The 24323-nt window shown below is 33.8% G+C and overlaps 5 protein-coding genes across 10 annotated transcripts; 3 read left to right on the top strand and 2 right to left on the bottom strand.

Annotated features, from left to right (window-relative positions):
* Positions 1-888: 888 nt before the first annotated feature.
* Positions 889-5671, top strand: LOC126925435 (ATP-dependent RNA helicase DHX8). Its single transcript, XM_050740981.1, has 12 exons — positions 889-1133; positions 1332-1417; positions 1498-2244; positions 2318-2559; positions 2637-2941; positions 3023-3452; positions 3536-3794; positions 3864-4354; positions 4446-4778; positions 4839-5042; positions 5119-5299; positions 5372-5671. The coding sequence occupies exons 1-12, from the start codon at positions 1040-1042 to the stop codon at positions 5591-5593; spliced, it is 3594 nt and encodes a 1197-aa protein (XP_050596938.1). The 5' UTR covers positions 889-1039; the 3' UTR covers positions 5594-5671.
* On the bottom strand, positions 5583-9125 carry LOC126925449 (dnaJ homolog subfamily C member 1-like). Its single transcript, XM_050741005.1, has 7 exons — positions 8720-9125; positions 8536-8637; positions 7673-7891; positions 7355-7599; positions 6962-7256; positions 6671-6889; positions 5583-6598 (listed from the first exon to the last, which is right to left on the bottom strand). The coding sequence occupies exons 1-7, from the start codon at positions 8867-8869 to the stop codon at positions 6533-6535; spliced, it is 1296 nt and encodes a 431-aa protein (XP_050596962.1). The 5' UTR covers positions 8870-9125; the 3' UTR covers positions 5583-6532.
* Positions 9126-9800: 675 nt separating this feature from the next.
* LOC126925452 (leucine-rich repeat flightless-interacting protein 2) lies at positions 9801-14703 on the top strand. 4 transcript variants are annotated; one of them, XM_050741010.1, is made up of 10 exons: positions 9801-10192; positions 10456-10749; positions 11173-11359; positions 11857-11983; positions 12060-12199; positions 12301-12564; positions 12643-12784; positions 12863-12988; positions 13100-13314; positions 13405-14703. In XM_050741010.1, exons 3-10 carry the CDS (start codon positions 11276-11278, stop codon positions 13513-13515), a joined length of 1209 nt encoding a protein of 402 aa, XP_050596967.1. In that variant the 5' UTR covers positions 9801-10192; positions 10456-10749; positions 11173-11275; the 3' UTR covers positions 13516-14703. The 4 variants fall into 4 exon arrangements, with proteins under 4 accessions (XP_050596967.1, XP_050596966.1, XP_050596969.1 ...); XM_050741009.1 differs by lacking the exon at positions 10456-10749; XM_050741012.1 differs by lacking the exons at positions 10456-10749; positions 11173-11359.
* LOC126925442 (targeting protein for Xklp2-like) lies at positions 11418-18237 on the bottom strand. Of its 2 annotated transcripts, none has more exons than XM_050740991.1 (3): positions 17533-18093; positions 15198-17455; positions 11418-11579 (listed from the first exon to the last, which is right to left on the bottom strand). In XM_050740991.1, the coding sequence occupies exon 2, from the start codon at positions 17389-17391 to the stop codon at positions 15244-15246; it is 2148 nt and encodes a 715-aa protein (XP_050596948.1). In that variant the 5' UTR covers positions 17392-17455; positions 17533-18093; the 3' UTR covers positions 11418-11579; positions 15198-15243. The 2 variants fall into 2 exon arrangements, with proteins under 2 accessions (XP_050596948.1, XP_050596949.1); XM_050740992.1 differs by lacking the exon at positions 11418-11579 and adding an exon at positions 18139-18237 and having other exon boundaries at positions 14096-17455; positions 17533-17757.
* LOC126925437 (sorting nexin-13-like) lies at positions 18203-24132 on the top strand. Of its 2 annotated transcripts, none has more exons than XM_050740983.1 (10): positions 18203-18352; positions 18968-19080; positions 19153-19252; positions 19325-19411; positions 19540-19664; positions 19736-20297; positions 20385-21950; positions 22172-22360; positions 22444-22658; positions 22731-24132. In XM_050740983.1, the coding sequence occupies exons 2-10, from the start codon at positions 18968-18970 to the stop codon at positions 23059-23061; spliced, it is 3288 nt and encodes a 1095-aa protein (XP_050596940.1). In that variant the 5' UTR covers positions 18203-18352; the 3' UTR covers positions 23062-24132. The 2 variants fall into 2 exon arrangements, with proteins under 2 accessions (XP_050596940.1, XP_050596941.1); XM_050740984.1 differs by lacking the exon at positions 18203-18352 and adding an exon at positions 18427-18842.
* The last annotated feature ends 191 nt before the right edge of the window (positions 24133-24323 follow it).

Below are 24323 nucleotides of genomic sequence, written 5' to 3'. Positions count from 1 at the left end.
ACATGTTTAAGATAATGTTCATTGCTAATTGCGAATAAAATTATGCTCTTAACGGAAAATTTTCGTGTATCATACGAATACCTATCTATTATTAAATAAAATATGATATAGTAAAGTAGGCTATAGTAAAAGTAACACTACGATATATTATTTAAATATTCATACTGTTATTAATATATATATATATATATATATATATATATATATATATATATTATTAATAAGTAATTAAAACATACAATAATTAAAACATATCAACAAATAAAAGAAAAAAATGAGAAAAACTATTCTACCATGCTTTAGGAATATATCTATTTAATAGGAATGTTATTATTATTAAAAATTCTTAATAATTAATAATTTAGAATAGTCGTCAAGAATTAAGAGTAAAATTATGATAAAAAAAGAAAATGTACATATTTAGTACTAGAGAAGAAATAAGAGTGTTTACGCCCGTAGTTCTAATTGTTTCACAGTGCAAGTGTTGTATCCTGCGGTTAAGTGCTGAAGGCGTCAAACGCTAGCATATACAAGAATCTATAAAATTAGAGATCTGCCCTGTTTGGTTGTAGGCTGACATATACAAGAATTTATGTATTTAAATTTAAAGTTAGAGCATTGCCTAAGAATACGATAGCGGTATATTCGGCTGTGGTTCCTTTATGTTAGAGTACTATTCCGAGAACAACCAGAACTGCTCGTAAGCATTTTCATTTTCTCTTTAGTAGTACATTTTCAATTTATTTTCTGCAGCTAAAATATTTTGTTACTGAGAAGTGTTAAAGTTATTTTCTGCAACAAAATTTTTTTATTACTGACACTCGTTAAGGACATTTCCTGCATAATAATGATAATAACATAGTTCCAAATGCTTCCGTAATGTTTTTATGGCAAAGTTTATAGTTCACGACGCATGTATGTTGATTCCAAGCATAATTTCACGAAAGAATGGTTTGAATTAAAATTTCCAATATCATGTATTAATTTATATGTTGCAAATATTTAATATTGGTATAAGCAGATAAGTGAAAGCACAAAAATGGATGAAGTCTCAAAACTGGAACATCTATCTTTGGTTTCAAAAATATGCACGGAATTGGAAAATCACTTAGGACTAAATGACAAAGATTTGGGTATAGAATTTAATTTTATTTATATTAATAAAAACACAGATTTTGTTACTCTAATGCAAACATATTCTATGTTCTCTTAATTCTCATAAAGTCTCTCATTGTTTACATTTTTTTGTTGGTTAACTTATATATAAATTATATTTAATTATTAATTATGTTACATTATTATAACTATAAATTATATTCTCTTTTCTACAGCTGAATTCATAATCCATTTGGCAGAGAAAAATGATACATTTGATAAATTTAAAAAAGTTCTTATTGAAAATGGCGCTGAATTTTCTGTAAGTAATTTACAAAGCTTATCCTTTTATTCCTTTGTTCCTTTATCTAATTGCATTGTAACGTTCAATTATTCATTTAGGAATCTTTTATGGCCAATTTGCTAAGAATAATACAGCATATGAAGCCAACTAAACTGGAGGAGAAATCATTGAAACCTCCGACAAAGCAAGATGAACTAGCTCAAAAATTCCCTGCCCTGGCACTGCCAAACGAGGAACCAAAAATTGTGGATGAAAAAGAACTCAAAGACGATGATATAGTTAGCAGTGCTATGGCAAGTTTGGAGGAACTAGCACCATCAAAAAAGTCTAATAAGGAAGATAGCAAGAAAGAGAACCAATCAATCGATAATAATGATAAGAAGAACAAACACACAAGAAGAAGTAGATCGAGAGATAGAAGAAGACACAGATCACGTTCATCAGGTCGCAGAGACAGAAGGCATAGGTCTAGATCTCGTTCAAGGTCACGAGATCGTTCAAGATCCAGAGATAGAAGACGTCACAGGTCCAGAGATCGTAAAAGATCTAGATCACGAGACAGAAAATTTCATAGGGACAAATATTCCAATAAACTTGATCGATCTAGATCGCGATCTGTAGAGGAACTTTCCATGGATCCAGAAGTAGGCAAGATTTATTCAGGCAAAGTAGCTAATATCGTTCCTTTTGGTTGTTTTGTTCAATTGGAGGGTTTGAAACGAAGGTGGGAAGGGCTTGTTCATATCTCACAATTAAGAAGGGAAGGAAGAGTCGCCAGTGCTAGCGATGTAGTATCTAGGGGTCAGAAGGTGCTCGTGAAAGTCCTCAATATTGGTGGACAAAAGGTATATAAACTTATAAAATGAAGTAGATATATTTTTAAATTGATTTAGGGCTTTACTAATTGGGTTTTAATAGGTTTCTTTAAGTATGAAGGATGTTGATCAGGAAACCGGCAGGGATCTGAATCCTGTTGTGGCTGTTACCAAAACTGAAGAAGATGAGAAACATTTGAGAAATCCAGATAGACCTACTTCCTTGTTAGAACTCCAAGGTAATTGGGACGAGGACGAAACTTATTCTAGAAAACGTGTGCAAAGATTGTCTTCTCCAGAAAAGTGGGAAATTAAACAAATGCTTGCTGCATCTTGCATCGATAGGTATTACTAAAATTAATTAAATAATTAAATTTCTTGATGTAGTAACTTCATTGTTTGAACTTTACCTTTTTCTATAGGAGTGAATTGCCAGAATTCGATACCGAAACAGGAATCCTCCCACGAGAAGACGATGAAGAAGAAGACGTTGAAATAGAGTTAGTGGAAGAAGAGCCACCATTTTTACATGGCCATGGAAGAGCTCTTGGAGACTTGAGTCCTGTTCGCATAGTAAAAAATCCTGATGGTTCTTTAGCGCAAGCTGCAATGATGCAGAGTGCTTTAGCAAAGGAAAGGAGGGAACAAAAAATGTTGCAAAGAGAACAGGAAATGGATTCTGTTCCAACAGGTCTGAACAAAAATTGGATTGACCCTCTACCAGAAGGTAATCTATTTATTTCTACATACACTTAAAAACTTTTTGATATAAAATACTTTAACAATACAATTTTTATAAATTATATAGCTGAAAGTAGAACTCTAGCTGCGAACATGCGTGGAATCGGCCTTCAAACACAAGATTTGCCTGAGTGGAAGAAACACGTGATAGGAGGAAAAAAGTCTTCTTTTGGAAAGAAAACAAATTTAACTCTTCTTGAACAGCGCCAGAGCTTACCAATATATAAACTCAGGGATGATTTAGTTAAAGCTGTGACGGATAATCAAATTTTAATCGTAATTGGAGAAACAGGGTCAGGAAAGACCACGCAAATTACACAGTATTTAGCAGAAGCAGGATTCACAGCCCGTGGAAAGATTGGCTGTACTCAACCTAGAAGAGTGGCTGCCATGTCAGTTGCCAAAAGAGTGGCAGAAGAATTCGGTTGTCGTTTAGGACAAGAAGTTGGCTACACGATTCGTTTTGAAGACTGTACTGGTCCAGAAACCAACATAAAGTAAGTAATACGTTCTTCAGTTGCATAGATACAAATATTCAATATCAATAGGTAATTTATCATGAATTGGAACAATTTTGTAGGTATATGACTGATGGTATGTTGCTAAGAGAATGTCTCATGGATTTGGATTTGAAGACATACTCTGTAATTATGTTGGATGAGGCACATGAACGTACCATTCACACGGACGTTCTTTTTGGATTGCTGAAACAAGCTGTAGGGAGAAGGCCAGATTTAAAACTAATCGTTACAAGTGCAACTTTGGATGCTGTCAAATTTTCACAATACTTCTTCGAAGCACCAATCTTCACTATTCCTGGTAGAACATTCGAAGTAGAAGTAAGTGATTTAAATCTATGTTTAAAAGTTTTTATAACTGAAAGTATTAATTGAAATTATTTTAAACAGGTCATGTATACCAAAGAACCAGAAACAGACTATCTGGATGCCGCACTGATAACAGTAATGCAGATACATTTGAGAGAACCTCCAGGAGACATACTTCTATTCCTAACTGGTCAAGAAGAAATCGACACAGCTTGTGAAATTTTATACGAACGTATGAAATCTTTAGGCCCTGATGTTCCAGAGTTAATCATTTTGCCCGTGTATTCGGCGCTTCCATCGGAGATGCAGACGAGAATATTTGAACCAGCTCCACCTGGTTCCAGAAAAGTGGTAATAGCCACCAATATAGCGGAAACTAGTTTGACTATCGATGGAATTTATTACGTAGTTGATCCAGGATTTGTGAAACAGAAGGTCTATAATTCTAAAACTGGAATGGATAGTCTTATAGTAACACCAATAAGTCAAGCAGCTGCGAAACAAAGAGCAGGGAGGGCTGGCAGAACTGGTCCAGGAAAATGTTATAGACTTTATACTGAAAGGGCTTATAGGTATTTGGCTTAAAATTTACAAATACTTTGAAATACTCTATATTTGAAAATATGCAACAAATTAAAACTATTTAATTATAATTCTTTCTAGGGACGAAATGCTTCCGACGCCGGTTCCAGAAATCCAACGTACTAATTTAGCAACCACGGTATTACAATTAAAGACTATGGGCATCAATGATCTATTACACTTTGATTTTATGGATGCTCCACCTGTCGAATCGCTGATTATGGCTTTGGAATCTCTACACAGCTTAAGTGCATTAGATAACGAAGGTTTGTTAACCAGATTAGGAAGAAGGATGGCAGAGTTTCCTCTAGAACCTAATTTATCTAAGATGCTTATTATGAGCGTACATCTTCAATGTTCTGATGAGATATTGACCATCGTCAGCATGTTATCTGTTCAGAACGTCTTCTACAGGTAAGAAATGATATCAGACGGGAATCGCGAACGAATGTTTAATTTTTGTAATTTTTCTAGACCGAAAGATAAGCAAGCTTTAGCAGATCAAAAGAAAGCAAAATTCAACCAACCGGAAGGCGATCATTTAACTCTGTTGGCAGTTTATAACTCCTGGAGAAATAATAAATTTAGTAATGCATGGTGTTATGAAAATTTTGTGCAAATTAGAACTTTAAAACGCGCTCAGGATGTTCGGAAACAACTATTAGGTATAATGGACAGGTAATTATCAATTTATTTGTAAATACAATTTTTTAATATCTAATAAGATAAACTAATTACTTATTTGGTTTATCAGACACAAATTGGACGTAGTATCTGCGGGTAAAAACACTGTAAGAATTCAGAAAGCTGTTTGTTCTGGTTTCTTCAGAAACGCCGCAAAGAAAGATCCTCAAGAAGGATATAGAACCTTGGTAGATAGCCAAGTTGTCTACATTCATCCAAGTAGCGCGTTATTTAACAGACAACCGGAATGGGTAAGTCAATGAAGGTTAGAAACGTAATTATAAAAGATACATATGACCAATTTTTTCTTTCATTATCTATAGGTAATTTATCATGAATTGGTCCAAACTACGAAAGAATACATGAGGGAAGTGACAACTATAGATCCAAAATGGTTAGTAGAGTTTGCGCCAGCATTTTTCAAATTTAGCGATCCGACCAAACTTAGCAAGTTTAAGAAGAATCAAAGATTGGAACCACTTTATAATAAGTACGAAGAACCGAACGCTTGGCGAATATCAAGGGTTCGAAGAAGACGTAATTAAAATGTTTATTATACAATCTGTAAATAGTATTTTGTACAGTCATTATTTAAAAACTAACCAATAAATAGCTCGGATATACTAGTTGTTTTCTTCGCTTCACTTCTTTGCGTATGATACAAAATTAAATATTAGTTACACAAAATGTTGCTTTCCATTTAGACAATTATAAAATACGTTCGACGTTGAAATTATAATAGTACTTCTCCGTGCTTACATGTATTTATAATTTCTTAAGTAAAGTAAATTACACAGAATAATTCGTGGGCAATTTTCTCGTCCATTACAAATTTATAGCCTTTTAAATATTTACACTCATAATGCAAGAACAGGGCCCACTCTTTTACTTTACAGTATAACTCCTGGGTTAGATCTCGAAAAATATTTAAGACGGAATTTGTTTGTACTAGTTTTAACAAGTACAATACAAGTAACTTAGTTTTCAGAGTCTAATATCGACTATATTAATATAGTTCATCTATATATGTAAGTTATATTAATAGTAAAGTAAAATGTGTTATATGCTTTGGCATGATTACTTTTTACAATTTATTTTCAAAGCTAAAACGATACGGCGTATCAGTCTCAGAGAACAGGAAAGTATTTAATTATCATATCTCTTGTCAGTCTTTTCCTCTGAATTAGTTATTAAATTTATTAAATAAATACATTCTCCACAAACATTTAATAATAAAATGATGTAGGAGTAATTGTTCTTTTTCGTGTATAAAGTTTCTTTTTTTTTCTTAATTATTCTTAATGCGTCATCCTTGTATAAGAGTACTTTTAAGAAATCTTTAATTCTTGTAAAGCTTGTACAACAGCTGTGAAATATGTATCATCTTAAGATCGAAAATTATGTTTTTGTTTCATTTTTCTTTTTTGGACTTGATTGGTATTGGACTATACTTTTTGTCGAAGGAACATCTTGTACATGGCAGGCTATTGAGTATGTTGTTTCTTTTTGACTAATTCCACCAATTGTCTATACCTTGCTTGACATTCATCCTTTGGAACGCAATATCGATTATATTAAACATACGTTTGAAAAATGCGTTGTAATATATCTATATACGATACCTTGCTCTTTCCTTCAACGCATTTTGCGATTTTCTCCCATCTATCTATTGATGTGCCTTTAGGATATTTTATAAGAGCCGCTTCTAGAGCTCTTTGTTGTTCTTGACTCCATTCGCTAATGCTTTCTACATTCTCGGCACGAGTCTTTATCTTTTTTGAACGTTCTTCTATAACAGTCTCTTCTGTAGGCGAACCGGGTTTTAATCCTTCGTCTTTTATCTAGCAAGTACCAAAAAATTATTCATCAAGAAATTAGAATTAGAATCTATAAAAAACAGATTAGAAAATAACCTTTTTCGCCATATGTGTAACTTCGGTAACTGTACGGTTCATCGCGTCTGCAATTTTATCCCACCTCTCTGATGTACCACTAGGATACTTCTTCACGAGTTTTATTAATTCTAATATGTCATCGTCAGTCCATAATCCCCCAGAAATAGCAGGTTTCTGATAAACGTGATTTATTTGGTCTTTCTTAAACACCTCTTTAACGCCATTACCGCTTCTTTCCTGCGGAGTGAAACCAGTTCTGCGTCTCCTCGTACGAGATGTGAATTCTGGTTCTGGTTGTTCGTTTTCTTGCATTCTGAAACAGGTCGTACAAATAAATTCTAAGCATACCTAATGGAAAAAATGTTTGGTGGCAAATAATACGTTTCATCTGAATATCACAGCTTTACTCACAATGCTTCTTCTTCTTTTTGCTTTTTCCTACGTTTTCTTTCTTCCAGTATAGTATTCATTACACGCACGATATCAGGTATGGACAATGTAAAAGCTATTATCCATCTTGGAAATTGAAACGGGAGAGTGTTCCAAATAGTTGGTGTAGGAATTTTCTCCAAAATGTCTGCCAAATCCGGCACATCCATCTTCCCTTTCTTATTCTTTTTTTGCATTTTCTGAAGTTTAGTGCCCAAAACTTGTTCCTGCAACATATATTATGATAAATAGGCAAAGTAATGTAACATCCATTAGTTTTAAGTAATTTTTCTTACATACATATGTATATCTTTTCTCGTAATATGCGGCCCACGCAACTACATATTGTCCGATGGTAATCAGTAAAAATAAAATTATTCCTAATTCTACAAGTCCCATTTTTCGCACATGGCGGTAATAATACACGGCTGATCGCCAGTTTGGCAATCCATTAACTAGAACACTGTCGTATCGCTGACGTTTCGCAGGATCTTTCAGAATATCATAAACAGCGACTAACTGGAAATGAGAGGAGGATGGCGAAAAAATACTAAATTTATTTCCCTTCAGACACCTAAAATTCTAATCAGGCATCATTTTTTATATAAAGTATCTAAGTACAAATCAAGTATCATAAAATTATAATCATTTATAGCAAATGTGATGGGAAAGTTGTAAAAACTGTAAATAAAGTTAACATTCCCTCAAAAGGTGAATTGAATTTTTCTAACTTTAAGTGATCACAATTTTGATATTAATGTAAGAAGTGCAAAAATTCAAATAGTATTTTGTAGAAGAAAGTCAATATTTATATAGTATGAAAAAACATATTGCTTAAATTGCTAATTAATTGTAATAAAATAAACTATTTAAGATAACATATTATGATCAAAATATTCCATATAATATGGTTCTAATTATATTATAACTTCTAAAATAAGTTGGAATATATTTATTATATATCAGAACATACTATTAACTTCATCTATATTTTCAAACTTTCACATCACATTTGCCATAAATGATTGTATTTTTATGATACTTATAGGACTTATAGAATGATGAATTAGAATTTTAGGTGCCCGAAGGAGTACAAATTAGGCATTTTTTGTCCTTTATCATTCGAAATGTTTATTTCAGAATTAGGACGATCTGTTACTTACTTTCCTAAACTGTTGCTCTGCATCTTCTGCAGGATTTTTATCTGGATGCAACTGCAGTGACAATCGTCTGAAAGCTTTCTTAATTTCCGAGGCATTTGCGGCCTGAAAAATTAATTCATCAACTATTTGTTTTTCATTTAGAAAATTAATTATGTAAATAAGGATAATAAAAAACGAGATAAACCTGCGGGACACCAAGCACTTCGTAGAAATTTTGATTAACCTCCTCGACAACGTCGAATACTTCCAATTCATCATTGTCCCAAGCATTTGTGACACCGTATACATCGAAAAAGTATAAAATTCGAAAGATCAGTAATAATGACACTCTCATTTTTTTTATTCGCTAAGTATGTACATTCATATCCGTTGAAAAGTTCCTCCTTTTTGATTCTAGCGCGTTAGTCACTGAAACACTATGCTATAATCATTATTTCACTCGAATTAAATCGATCTTCCGCTAACCAAAGTGTGAAATATGTTAAAATGCTAAGTGCCACATCGCAAATTCAAGTGAGGTTAGATCATGGAAACGTAGGCCGTGTGCATTAAACGCGTCGACGACTAACGATATATAGGAAAGAAATAGAATTTGAACTTGTGTTAGTGTATCTGTTGCACTTAACCAAAGGGTTATTTTCAATTCGCGATTTTATGATCGTCAATCCACTTTATCAACCGAGGTTACCTATAAAAAATCTTTAGTTTTTTAAATCATTTCTGATTCTTTATCCAAAATTTTACATTGACACAAAATTATAGAACCTTTTAAAACATCATCTTAAATTTTACAACTCAAAATGTCTATTAATACGCAAATTCATTCATCTAAAAATATGCTATATAACATGTGAGAGAATAATTAAAGATTAAATTCAACAAACTGATTGTATGAAAAGTATTATTTTAGGTAATTTTGTTCCATGTATTAATCCCTTTAACCTTGATTACCTGGAACAATATGTGCAACAAAGTTGCTTAAGATAAGCAAGATTACGGTTTATAAGTTACCTATATAATATATGTATATAGAAATGTCCATGCTGATATAAGAGATGAAGTCAAATTTATCGAACTGGTTGTATGAAAAGGATTAGTTTAGACAAGTTTCTTCTGCATACTAAACCAAATAATTCATTTAATCTTGCGTACCTAGAACAATATGTACAACAAATTTGCTTAAGATAAGCAAGATTACGATTTGTAAGAGACTGTATTGCCGATAGGAATACTAACGTTAGCGCTATAATATACAGATGACTCCACCAATTTCGGTGATTCGAGGCGCGGCGCACAGTGTGCTTTTGCATTCGCATGCATCACCATCCAGGCTATTCGATCGAAAAATGTGTCTTCCGCTATATTTAAGTGCGACTGCACGCACTGTTTTTACAAGCTTTCGCCTATAGGAGGTAGAAGGTTTGACCGTGAAGTCGCGTGAGCTTAATTTGCAACGATAACTTGGAAAATTCCATGGAACCGTGAATCAACTGAACGGAAACCGCATCGAGTTAATTCCCTGGCCGCAGATGGTCATCGTGGCTCACTCTTCCGATTTCCATTGATTGTATTTATAGTGTCCTCCAGTTTATTTTTGCATGCGGCTCCTTTGAGAAAAAGATGCGCCTATCCGCTGGCTGACAGCGTTTCTCGCGTCGTAAGTCCCTTTAACCATAGGATTTTTAACATTTAGGAGAAGTCGTAATTGTACAGAGAGAAAAAAGAAATCGAAAGAAAAGAGAGAGAGAGAAAGAGAGAGAGAGGGAGAGAGAGAGAGAAAAAAGACGATTGACGACTACAGTAAGGTCTTATTTGCATGTATTCGGACTGACGTTATGTGTGGGTGTGCAAGTCTATTTAATATATATTGTTGAACGTACGAACTCGATTGCCAGACTCTTTATTTCGTTTCTGTTCTAGATTCGTGATCCTGTGTCTCATTCGTTGTTGTCGTCTTCGTCGTCGTCGTCGTCACTGACTTAACGACGAACGCGATTTTTTATGGGGGAATCATTTGACGCGTTATAGCACAATAAAAGTGATCCGAACAAATACATTATTAGATCCCACTATGGAGATGTTATTCTTAGCGTGAAAACGTTGTAACGTTAGAACGACGGAAGACCGTTTTTACCTGTGCTAGATTCTTTTTACAATTCTATTTTGAACCTTCACATGTCGCCGGGTATTGTTAACCTATAATTCGTTGAAAAAGTACGAAGTTTCTTCTTTTGCAGCCTTTAGTTTCGAAATTTTCTAATTTTTTAACATCGATATTCAGTAATTTTTCCTTTTGAGTCGTTTAAAATATTCAGAGTGATAACCGTTCCATTATCTATTCGTCGTCATTGTCTACATATAAAGCATTTTTGTTGCATAATGAGTAATTATTAGCAGTCTGTAACACCACTAAATTATTCTTTGCAAGAGTTAAGGCATTATCAGAATGACTTGTCATTACGAATGAATACCCTTGCAATGTTTGAACGTTAACGCTTCATTTATGTCTGGTTGCATTGCAAACATCATTCTCCCATCTGTACAGTATATTCAATTGGTCATAATGCATCTATTAATCATGCTTTAAATCATGCTCACATATTTCTAGCTCTAGCATATTGTCCCTTTGTCCTTTAGTGTGGTGGTTTGTCTTCTTGTACGGTGAAGGACGTGGATCTGCCTAGCAAAAGTCTGCCTGATATTCAAGCAAAATACATATATTAAAGCATTGAGTACTGAAATGGAGTCTGCTATAGCTGGACGTAGGCGGACAACCGCACGACATTCAGCAGAGGATCAGGCTCTCGATCAGATAGCCAAGGAGGTATGGCTTGATTATTTTATAATAATGTAACAGAGTGGAGTTTATGAAAAAGATGATATTAAGAACTTTATAATTGTTATATTATTTTTAAACTGTATTCGTTGCCTTAACAGGAAATAAAATAAGATAGTATTGTTGCTATAAGTGTGCTTGACCTTCGGTACTTAAATGTGTGCATGTTTGTAGTAGGTGGGGTTTATATCTTCCTTGATAAGTTTATCTGTAAACAAGAATGTGTAGAGACAATTACTAAATAAGTGAGATATTATATATAGTATATGTCACAAGTATTATTTTAATTAATATTTTATCTTTTAATTGTGACTAAATTAAAGTAAGTATTTGTTGATCTAAATTGATATCAGAATCTCGCATGTTATTTTTAATATCATGTGTCTAATACAGTGTTTCTATATCATGTGTCAATGTGTTAATAATAAATTGAATGTGAAACTATGTTTTTGGTAACAGGATGGATTTTCCATACATACTTTCAGGCAGAAGCTAGATTAGCTGCTAGAAGACAGGCAAGAGCGGAAGCTAGAGAAATACGAATGCGGGAGTTAGAAAGACAACAGAAAGAGGCAGAGGAAAATGCAGATAGGGTGTATGACATGTGTTCAGGTATCTATTCGAAAAAATTAAATCTACATAAAATGTTAGAAACGAAATAAAACACATTATTTTCGCAATTTTTCAGCTGATGTGAATAGAACAATGAGAGTAACACCTGATTCTGTGAGGTCATCGCGTCTCCTCACGAATTCTAACAATTTCCAATCCAGTCGAAGATCTTCCGAAGATTCACTGGAAGATGCTGGCCTAAGCAGAGACCTCAGGGTACTAACATTTTTATCATGCAGTTCACATTATGATAAAAAACACCATGTGTTCGTTTACTTAAATATATACAAGCCTTCCTCCGAATTTTTCCTTTGCAGTTAGAATTGAAAGAATTTGAAGAAAAATTTAGAAAGGCGATGATAGCCAATGCTCAGTTAGACAATGAAAAATCTTCGTATGCTTATCAAGTCGATCTATTGAAAGACAAATTGGAGGAACTAGAGGAGACGGTTGCACAACTTCGTAGGGAACTTAGAGAAAAGAATCGCGAGTCTGAACAGTTAAAAAGACTCAGTCAAACATTGAAAGACGAGTTAGATGTATGCCATGCACAATTAATAGAAAGAGATACGCTTATACAAGTAAGTAAGCGATAATCTCAAATAAATATGTCGTACTTTTCATTTTAATTCTGTAATGAAAAACTAAAATTATTTTAGGAAAACGGTTTAGTTATTGTCGATGATGAAGGAAGTGAAAACGAAGATAATGAAATTGAGAACGGTCCACGTCCAAGACGAAGAGTACTAGTCAGTACAGAAGCAGCAGAATTATTGCAAAACGCTGGAAAGGGTTCACTAGGTATGCATAATTATAAAAGATGAAGAATATTTTTGAAATAAAAAGATATATGAGAGAATGTTTTATCATAAATCATAGATGTCCGGCTGAGAAAATTTGCTTCTGAAAAAAAAGAATTGCAAGATGAGATACGACATCTTAGATTGGAACTAGAAGAGACAAGAAACCGTATTAGATCCGAAAGATCGCCTGGTTCAGTATTAGGTTTGTATACCTACTATAAAATACACCGCACTTATATTATAGCATATTATAAAATTTCCTTTTATATTGTTTAGTGTATCTATAATCATATTTCATAATTGTTTCTTCTAGGTTGCTTATCAGACTCCGAAGATGTGCAACGTGAAGCAAACAAGCTTTTGGCCGATTACAAGTTCAAGCTTCAAAAAGCTGAACAAGATATGTCTACTTTGCAAGCTACTGTAGCCAGGCTAGAAAGTCAAGTAATACGTTATAAGTCAGCAGCAGAGGCATCTGAAAAAGCGGAGGATGAATTGAAAGTAGAAAAGAGAAAGTTACAAAGAGAAGTAAGCGAAAACTCTCTGCGAGTTTTAATCCTTTGTAATTTAATTTGAACATTCTCGCCAGATAAATCGGAAAAAATCTGTTTTTTATAGGTCAGAGAGACTCAAGGCCGTGTAGAAGAACTGGAAACGGCAAATTCTCACTTACAGAGGCGATTGGATAAACTTAAAAACGCAAAATCCGCTCTGTTGAAGGAGCTTTGACGGGACGACTTCTTGGGGTCTGTACAATGAGTCTGCCATTTTTCGATTCACTGGGAACCGTGTGCCGATGTTGCCTCACACAACATGAGATACTACTTAACGCATTGAAATATAATTTATGCGAACGGAACACGTACATATAGTAATCGTTACGCGGATTTTACCATGATTTTAATTGATTTTTAATTGTACAATACTGCATACAAGTATGGCATTCCAAAATGGCCACCGCTGTGCAATGGTCTTTTGGCATTGGGATGCCATATTTGGATTAATTATACGCTAAACTGCTGTGAAAAGAAGTCGCTGTTTTATATTCAACACGTTCTTTTCTTTCATTAATTTTTTTTTTTTTTTTTTTTTTGACACTAACAATTATTCTGCATTTCTTAGTAAAAGAAAGAAAAAGAGAAAAAAACGAAGAAAAAGAAGTAACAGCCTTTTCAATGCATTTCAAACACCGAATATTTTTTCGTTAATTTTGCGAACAGTTATGGAGTCGATTCGTAATATGTATATTATTTTGAGGAAAAATATTCTGACTCGTGTATTATAAATGGAATTAAATATTTTCCATGCCTTTATTTTTTGAGGCACAATCTTTCATGTTACTTTAGTTTTTGCTCATTGGAGCAACTTCGATGGAAACTTGAAGATAACCGTATAATAGTTATTCAGAATAATTTATGATATACGGGTCAATTAAAACATTGCGTACGTCAATGAGTGTAATTTTTGTGTTACATCGAATAATTTATAAACGATATTTCTACAGATACAAAATATTTATAACTCCTATGAGAACCGTGTTAATAGTTAAAGCTAGAATTTCGAATGGAAGCAACCAATCTACAATATTCATTTTCTACTATCGATCGTCTACTGTGAAATCTTGATAAACTTTTTTAATTTTTTATATCGTATTGTCGTATCTAAAAAATCGATATTAGATTGTATGCTGAATAGAATGATAAAGATAACTGGAACATTTGAAATTCATAAAAAAGAAATATTCCTGCTGATTGTGGTGTTAAAGTTGTTAATGATAGCATTTTTAATCGATTGAATTGTCTCCAGAACTGAACTTTTTATTCCTCTGACTGATGCGAAGCAAAAGAAAGTAGATGTATGATAGTGTGGTCTTTGTACATTCGAAATAAATTAAACTATGTTGTTGAAGCTATATAATATTCTTGGTATATAAATTTATTATATATATTTTATGTGATATAAAAGAGAAGTACTAAAAAAGTCATTTACATCCTTATCAATTAGAGATATATCTGAAAAAAGTAATCCAGCAAATCAAAAAAAATAATGAAATAACAAATCTTATTTATGTCATATTTAGCTAATACAAGTTATTTTCGAATTTATAGCGAATCATGAAATATTTAATTACATTCAATCGTCATTTTTAAGTGTAAATATGTATAAATTGTTTAGTTTTTTTTTTAAATTTGTTTTTTAGCATTTAAATTATCTAAACGGTAAAAATAAAAATTTTCAGTTTTAGATACAAAATTACAAAAAAAAAGATACAGCTTTTTTATTGTGATTCAAAGCTCGATTGCACCATTCTCCATAAAAAAATTACTTTATTATGATACTGTATACGAGAGTTCAAATATTTGCTACAACTCAAAGAAGTATTACCTAACAAATCATGTCGTGTTACTTACATATAGTCAATACATAATTAACTTGTATACTGTATGTTGATTAAAATTAAGAAACGGCTTTTGCTTTGTTTCTAATTCCCAATGCAGGGCTTTGTGGATTGGTTATAGGCTTGGTTGATTTTACAATATTTATAGGTTTATATACTGGCATTGGTCTAGCTTTCACCTCTGCCATTTTGCGCAGCTCTGCTCTTTCCATTTTTTCTTTCAATAATTTATTCTTTTCTTCCTGGATTTTCTTTGCTCCAAATTCCTGCTCCCTCTTCTTAATCTTGTCATCAAATTCGTTCCTCTTTTGAACTCTTTTCATTGTATTTAATTCAACTTTATCAACCTTGTTCTGAACATTGTTTAATTTTTTATTTTTAGTATCTATTAAGCTTGTGCTGGTTCTATTTACTGTCTCCTTCTTTCTAGTGCTTATGTCCGTTAATGTATTGTTCATAATATTAGGCTGCTTATTTTCTTGGTTACTGTAACTTTTTATTTGTCTGGTTCCAAGTTCCTTAGAACCACATACCTTGTCCTTGCTTCGTATATTATCTTTAGATAAACCATGAATTACAACAGGTTTAAAACTTGGAACAGGATTGGCATGGAATACTCTAACCTTTTTATCCTGTTCCTCCAACTGCTTAATAAATTCCTCTTTCTTCTTAGCAAGGAATTTGTTTCTTTCTTCAAAACTAAATGGACATGTAGCTACTGTTCTCCTCTTTGAACTCTGCTCTTTAACTGTATTTGTTGGCTTTAAAAATTTAGGTGCAGGTTTCGCATGAAACTCTGTCTTTACTTTATTTATTTCCTGAGTGTGTAAATTTTTCAATTTTTCTTCCTTTCTTATCTGAAATTCCTTATTACGGGTATTAAAATTGAATTTTGTGTTCTTTGTGTTAGCTGCAATAACTTCTACACAAGGATTTTCCTTCTTAGAGGAAACACTTGAGCTACTGGTGGAACGAGTGATGGGAACAACCTTTTTGTGTTCCTTGGCATTTGTATTCTGTTGCAAATTTAGGGATGGTCCTGCTGTATGACGTATTCTCTTAGACTGAGTCAAATGAAACTCTTCCGTAACTGTAGTTGGTTTTTTAGGCACTTTTTTCAACACTGATCGACCCTTTAAGATATTAATTGGTACAGGATTTGCTTTGATTTGATGCTTCTTCATTTCTTTAATCTCCAACTCCTCTCTTTCTTGCTGACTCAAGATATTACCTCTTCTTGTTCTCTGTTTGCATCTTAATGCAGGAGAAACTGGATAAGTGAGCTTCAGCGGTGATCGTTTCAATTTCATTAATGGACCAGGCTTCATATCCTTGTTACTGAGAGTACGGAATCTCTGGGGTGTTCCATTTTGAAACTTAGAAATCGCCTCTGCTAAACTTACAAACTGATTTGAACGTTTTCGGTTCTTTACCATCCTCGTGATACGATATTGACAAGTAAGTACCTTTGGTTGCGATTTACCCAATGAGTGTCGTTTTTTATTAAATAAATTGGATTCTCTTTTTGAAAGTGATACAATTTTATAAGATAATCTTTTCTCTGAAAGATTATTTTTTTCTGAAGTTGAAGTATTAACCTTTGATTTTATTACTAATTTATCTTCATTTTTTGCAAATGCAGTTTGTAAAGCACTTTTCTTTTCCATATCATTTGCCTGAACATCTTTCAATGAAGACTTACCAAAAACTGTATTCTTTGCCTGTAACATACGCTGCTTAATCCTCTCAGGCACAGCCTTTTTAATTTTATGATTTGCCATTGATACTTTAAATTCAGCAGCCAGATCTGTTATTGATATATTCCATGTCTGATGAATCTTGCTGGACCTTTCATCTAGCTTTAAGTCTTCCATAGCTCTATCTAATTGATGATCTTCCTTAATTTTCTCTACAGAATGCATTTTATTTTCATGAGGTATAAAATATGCTATACTATAATGTGCAGAAGTTTCTGGTTCTAGACTGTCATCAAACTTTGTTTCATCGACAGATTGCTCAGTTTTGCTTTCTTGCGTATATGAGGAAGATGAAGTGGAATTAATGGAAGATTTCAAAAGTATTTGAGGATCATGTACCTCGTGTTCTTTTTCAAAATAACTATCACAACAAACCTGAGGACTACGTGTAAAATCTGCCCACTGTGGAGCACAACAGTTGTCCATCATATCAAAAAAATTTGAATTCATGGATTAAATTTTCAAATAAGTATTACAACAAACTACCGTAAGGTGGATATTATTCAAACACAATCTACAAAAAAAGCGCGAGGATAATAAAAAAAACTTAAGAACGTTATTCTATTTATATGTGTTAAAGTTTATATGTACCTTTGGAATATGTAGCAAGCACTTAAGCTACAATTTTTACACAATTTCGTGTAATTCAACGTTTATCTGCTCCAGTAATTCTTTCACAATTCTCTAAATAACTAATTTTATAAAAAAACTTCTTTCCAGCATATTTACTTTTCAAACACCGAAAATCCTGGTAACTGGTCAACGTAGACGTTGACAAATTTAAGTTTGAAATTTTTTGACCTTCCATCTAATTGGCTGGAAATAATGTACATAATATAAAAGTTAAAGATCTCTATTATTCCTATAAGAATTTTGTTCGTTATTGTATGTTAAGGTTGGCAATATTAGTATATAGTGACTTAACGCTCCGTGACTGTTGCATGAAAAGATGCCACAGAACATTACAACTGCGCATCTTACTGCGCAGAATAATTTTTCCGCGGAAAAACAAAAAAAAGTGAGACATGGGTAAAACAGTTTGAAAGGAAAGGAAGATTTGAAGTAGTATTTTGAATCGTTTTTATCTTCCTATATTTTATTTTGTTCACTCTTAACTAGATAGGATATTTGATGAATCTATTACTCGAGTTAAGATTTTCGTGAGTCACTGTAACTTGTAAAGAATTAAGTAATTACGTAGGATGTATAAAGTTGGCGCGCGGAAGCGCCCCTAACATCCACATATGGAATTAACCAGACATGTCGTCGGACGTATTTGCTGGATTAATGTTCGCCTGTAAAGATGTAAATAAACTGTTGGTTAGCTGACCAGTTTCGTGCGATGAATCGTACGAGGACCGCAATATGTGCATAGTTGTATGTACACGACCGTTTATCCGGCAATCCAAAGGTAGGGGCTCAAGAATGGCGCCCGCGCGTGTGCAATGATCGACTTTACTGTAGCAGACGGAACATATTGCTTCGTCGATGTTTATTTCTGTTTTGATGTGCGCAAATTCTTTACTGGGCACGCACTGGTTCATCAAATAATTCTGCTCCAACATTTCTATCAAAATTATATCTATCCCATGAAATTTCCATTTTGGGAGATCCTCCACAATCTCCTGTCACTGTCTATTCTTCTGTCTATTTACTCAAACCTGGACTTCCGATTTGTGATGCAAACGTCAATGTGACAATTGTTGAATGATACACTATATGGTATCATTATTAAGTCGATTCGATAAGTTAAAGTGGAGAGTGACATTTGAGTGAAACTTAATGTGTCCAGTAAGAATTCATAAAAATTCTTTATGAAAACTCAATCTCGCGATAATGCGAGAAGAGAACTATATTTCACGTCCGATCATTGATAAGGACCATCGAATAGGAAATTTCCAGTAATGTATATTCTTTTTCGATTATCTTGAATCAGAAGTTATTATTAAACATTCTTGTGATATTGCCATCTTATTCTGACATCTTCTTTGCTAATGATCATTTAAGCAGCTTCAAATTTTTACAGATGAACGTTCCACTATATGGACTTCTTGGAGTTGCGGCTGCTCTACTCATATATATTATTGGAATTGGAATGATCCTGAAGCTGTTTATTTGTCTGCTAGCCTTAATTTTAGGGTATGATTCATTTGCTTTTAAGATCTTGATGTTGAAAACATTGATATTTCTATCCATTTAATTTTGTTGTAGAATAATCACATGTATATATAGAACATATGGTGCAAATCTTGACAATGCAGTTAAGTCTGAAAGGGAAGACTTAAACAAGAAGACTGAAAAGTTACGGCAGGTGAATACATATTAAACAATACGATTGGATTGATTACCATGGTGCTTAAAGATGCATTTCTTTTTGTTTTAGTATATTCTAGATCTATCCACCCAGAAGATGACTTTTACTTTAGATAGAAGAATCACTGGGAGCCGTATTATTGATGAATCCCTGCAAGTACATAGTCGATTTAAGAACTTTTATTGCCTTTGTGTACCCCAACATGAAATATATTATATAGTATATAATAATATATAATATATATAATAAGAGTAACATACGATTTGCGACTTCCCCCTATGTAGGAAATATTAGATTTCGTTATCAGAGATTATGTGGAACCATGGTACAGCATTATTACAGACGACGAGGAGTTTATATATTCTGTTCGGGACACTGCTCAGAAGATAGCAATTAACATTGCAAATCGGTACATAAAGCATACAATTCGATAAATCTTTTTTGCTTCATTCCCTTTTAAGAAAATCATCTTTTCATTAGGGTGAAAGGTGTAGATTGGGTACCATACTTAACCACGCGCCTCGTGGATGATGCAGCTTCCCATGTTAGGCTCTATCGACAGGCAAGAGCGAGGATAAAACAGCTTCGAGCCAAGAAACTGCAGAAAGGTAGTGCCAGCTCAAGTACTTCTAGTGGCACACCTAAGAAGACACCCACGCATAGACGAAATAAAAGTGAAACAGACGTCTCTTGGTATTCCCAGTCTAAGTTCTACATTCCCAATTTATCTTCCCTCACGGAACCAATCGAAAGTAACGAGGAGAAAGAAGAGGAATCGCTGGAAAAGATATTTTTCGACCTGGAGGTGCAAATGGAAAACGATTTAATCTGCAGGGACCTGGTGTGCACTAATAGCACTCAGGAACTTGAATTTTTGGGAGAGATATCTGAAATTCTATTATATCTTGTATTACCAAAAGGAGACTTCGATTGTTTGACTGTAAGATTTATTTTAAGGGAGTTATTAGTGAATGTGATTATTAAACCATTGTTGGATCTATTCTCCGATCCTGATTATATTAATCAGGCGTGTATATGGCTGGTAAGTATATTATAAGATTATATATTATATTATAAGATTGTTTTAAACAGCAGGAAACGAATTATGCTTATAATTTTGCATTTTCAGTGCGCTAAAGAAGGTGGCTTACCCAGCGATGTGTTTTTAACGGTGATCAGAGTGACGGATAGCTTAGATGAATTAACGGCGACGAAAAATATAGTTTGTAAAGAAATAGCTCATCTTCGTTCTAAGGATTCTGGAGGAGAGGATGATCTGTCGGTGAAACAACAATTGAATAGTTTACTCTATGTAAAGAAGATTTTGGAAACCAGGATTATCGGGATGCAGGAAGGACTAGAGTCAGAGACCGACTTAATCGGTACTCAGCCCGATTGGAACAGGCTACTGATACCTGGACAGAAGTTAGTGAATTTACCCCTAGATGAGCTATTGAAGAATAATATCGCGTTGAGTTACTTCATCGACTACATGACCTCCATAAATGCAGAATCGTACCTGTTCTTTTATCTAAATATCTATGGCTGGAGGGTATCGGCAGAGCAACAGATATCCAACATAGAATTGCAGAAGTTGCATGCGGCTCAAGCAACTCCTAGTCTCATAGGTACCAAGCGTAAAAATACAGATCTGGAAAATTTAAAGGAAGCAGCTATCAAAATCTACCAGCAGTACCTCAGCGACAAGGCATCTCCAAAGTTACAACTGGACGATGCCTTGGTAAAGACTTTGTTAACCAGAATAAAAACTGAGTCTGTGAAAGAAATATGGTTCGACGATCTTAGAGCTTGTTGCTACGAAAAATTACAAAACGAGGATCGATTTTTGCCGGGTTTTAAAAAATCCAAGGCTTACGTAAAACTTCTCGCGGAATTAGATCTTTTGAAAGATCCAACATCTGAAGAAGATACAAAATCTTTGGATAGTATCAGTTTGTCGAGTACGAATAACGAACTGGAGACTCTGGATGAGATGTCTGAAATATACAAAACTGAGGATACTAAACCGGCTGAATTAAAAGATAGTAAATCGAAATCTAACTCTTCGACGAGTTTGGCCAGTATCGTGGAGCCAAACGAGGACAGACCGGTTGAATCAGATTCTTCGATCAACATTAGAACCATGAAGAGTATGAGGAAGGCGATTAGCATTGATACGGACAACATTAGCGAGGGTAAAGATGTCTCTTTCTATCTGGAATCGAATTCAGAACAATTTGTTAAATTAGATGAGAACACTTATGATCAGAATGCCATTAAGAAGTTGCAACAGGGAAAATTCGAAATTACGGCCAAGATTATCGAGACTGGAATAGTAAATGATCGTGGGAAAACTTATGGTATCTACGCAGTAGCCGTTACCAAGAATTACGATTCCGGTTATCAAGAGAAGTGGCACATTTATAGGAGATACTCTGATTTTTACAATCTTCATCAAAAGATTAAAGAAAAGTACTACGATTTGGCGAAAATTCCTTTTCCAGCGAAGAAGGCTTTTCATAATATGGAAAGAACCGTTTTGGAAAGAAGAATGTTGATGCTGAACGCCTGGTTGTATCAATTAACGAAACCAGCTGTCGTCGAAGGACATATGGGTCTACAGAATTTGTTATTGAACTTTTTGGAGCAGGGAGATTACGATAAAGGTGTTACTGGTGGACAGATATCTAAAACGGTAATTATAATCATTATACAGGGTGTTTTAGTCAACTGGAACAAGCGGTGTCTTTAAATCAATTGAAAATAGAAAAAATATAGGAATTTTGTATTAAATGATAATAGTAATTAAATGCATGATATTTTATTTAAAGTGTTCTGTTTGCCTGGTACACTCTGTATATACAGGTAAGATTGTAAGAGGATTATACAAGGTATTTAATCCTCGATTTAATACAGATAGATACTCTGATGAATCCATTGAAAACGTCAATGAAAACAGTAACTCAGGCAGTGAAAACTATGCCGGATAATATGCTAAATACGGTAGATGGAGTTATGGACAATATAAGCAAATTTTTTGGCAATCCAAAGAAACCCAATGCCTTCTATGAGAACACCAAAGTTAGTGCTAGTCTGGATGTGGAGGTGCTTATTTGCCTTTTAGATCAGTATGTAGTAACCACATGATATTTAAATATGAAGCACATTTTAATTTTATATTATTTTAGACCAACGACAACATTCCCTTACGAATAATGCTACTATTGATGGATGAAATCTTCGACTTAAAAGTGAGAAATCAATGGCTCAGACGACGAATAATAACGTTACTCAGACAGATCATTCGCACTATGTTTGGCGACATAGTAAATCGAAGAATAGTCGAGTACGTTTCCCTATTAACGAGTCCAGCCAGGGTAGCTGGTTACTTAAAATTATTTAAGTAAGTAACCCTATATTTTGTCACATGGAATTAACTAATTAACGTTATTTGGCTAATTATTCGACTGTACAGGAACAGTTTCTGGCCAAACGGAATTAAAGCCGAAAAGAAACCACCCAGGGATGCAGAAACGAAGAACAGGACAAGGGTAGCAGCCAAGGTTGCACTTTTATCCTGTCTTTCGGATGAGTTGAAACATATCATTGGTAGTGAAACAACTAGAAGAGGCCTTCTGAGAGTGTTTGAGTTGTTCCAGCGACCTGTGCTCAACAGAAGACTTCTGTACGCACTTCTAGAAGGAATTGTAGAGACTCTGTTCCCTCAGAACAACTTAGTGGACATTTTCCGAAAACTCTACTCGGTTTCACCAAGGTTACAACAAAGAAACTTTCAGAAAACATAAGATTTGATAATTCTATTCAGCGTATTGTGGAGTTAGGAACGCCTATGAATCTCTTCATCGAATACTATCTGCACCAAAGACTTTGAACAGAATTGTGAAATGGAGAATGACTGTTTACCAGCTCTTGAGTGAGCAGTTGATTTCTCAAAAATGAATGAGAGGAGAAATCATATTGTCGAGTAAATATTTTATAGAGGAAGTTAGGGGAACCAATACTCATGCCTATAAATTTTATTTATAGATGAATTGTAAAATACAAAGGACGAATTTCCTTAATCGAAGCTCAACTGGAAGATTACCTAAAATCTTGTTAGGGATAAAGTGATTATGTACATTATTATCTCGAGCAGCCAATTTCATTGCAATAAACAAGAGAAGGAAAGATGGAAGTAGTCATTTTTCAAACTGGGAACAATTTGAAAGTTCTGTAGAGAAAAAGAATTTCTAAATCATACTCTCAATTTCTATTAATATGTATATTCGAGTAAAATAAGCGCAGTAATCCAGTGGCCAAATAAGTCTAATAAACTATTTACACGAATTAATTCGAGCACTTTAATCGAGTTTTGCTGGTAGGTTACGGAACGTTTCACAAATCTCTCGAATTTCTCGTAGAGACACGCGTATTTAAGAAGATTATGCATTCCAATTTGCATTTTAGCAATGTACTTCATAAATGAACACTTTTTACACGTGTACTAGAAGACCAACTTTTTCATGATGATGTTATTCTTTAATGTACAAACCGTCGCGAAGATACAATACTTAATTCGCCGAAAGATCTTCAATGTATCGTGCCATTTCAAACCTACACGTAGCAAGGACAAAAGCAAGTAAAACTAAGTTTCTATTTATTCGAATTTCTTTGAAGAATTTCTTCGGACAGCTATAAGTTTGTAAAATCTTAATTTAATTCCCCTGTCGTTAACGAATGTAATTATTCTTAACGATAGTGTAAAATTGTTGTAAATGTCGTACAATTGTATATATACATGAACGTTATTTCTATCGTGTTGAAGCGCCATATCTGTCATCGTTTACTTATTATTAAAGGAATTGTTTATAAATCCATACTATTTACTCTCTTTTCACATCCCTACCTTTTCTCTCTATAGAAAAATTATGGGAGTTCATATCTACTACATTCCCAGAAAGATTCAGCGAGCCTCGATTTTTTTTCCACCTAAAAATAAAAATATATTTTTTCTCTGAAACATATATAATTTTTCAAATTAGATTAAAACAAAATTAATACTTTTCCA

This window comes from Bombus affinis, chromosome 16 (genome assembly GCF_024516045.1).
Source record: "Bombus affinis isolate iyBomAffi1 chromosome 16, iyBomAffi1.2, whole genome shotgun sequence".
Lineage (NCBI taxonomy): Eukaryota > Metazoa > Arthropoda > Insecta > Hymenoptera > Apidae > Bombus > Bombus affinis.
Note: the sequence above shows the minus strand (reverse complement) of the source record. Positions and strands in the feature narration are given on the sequence as shown.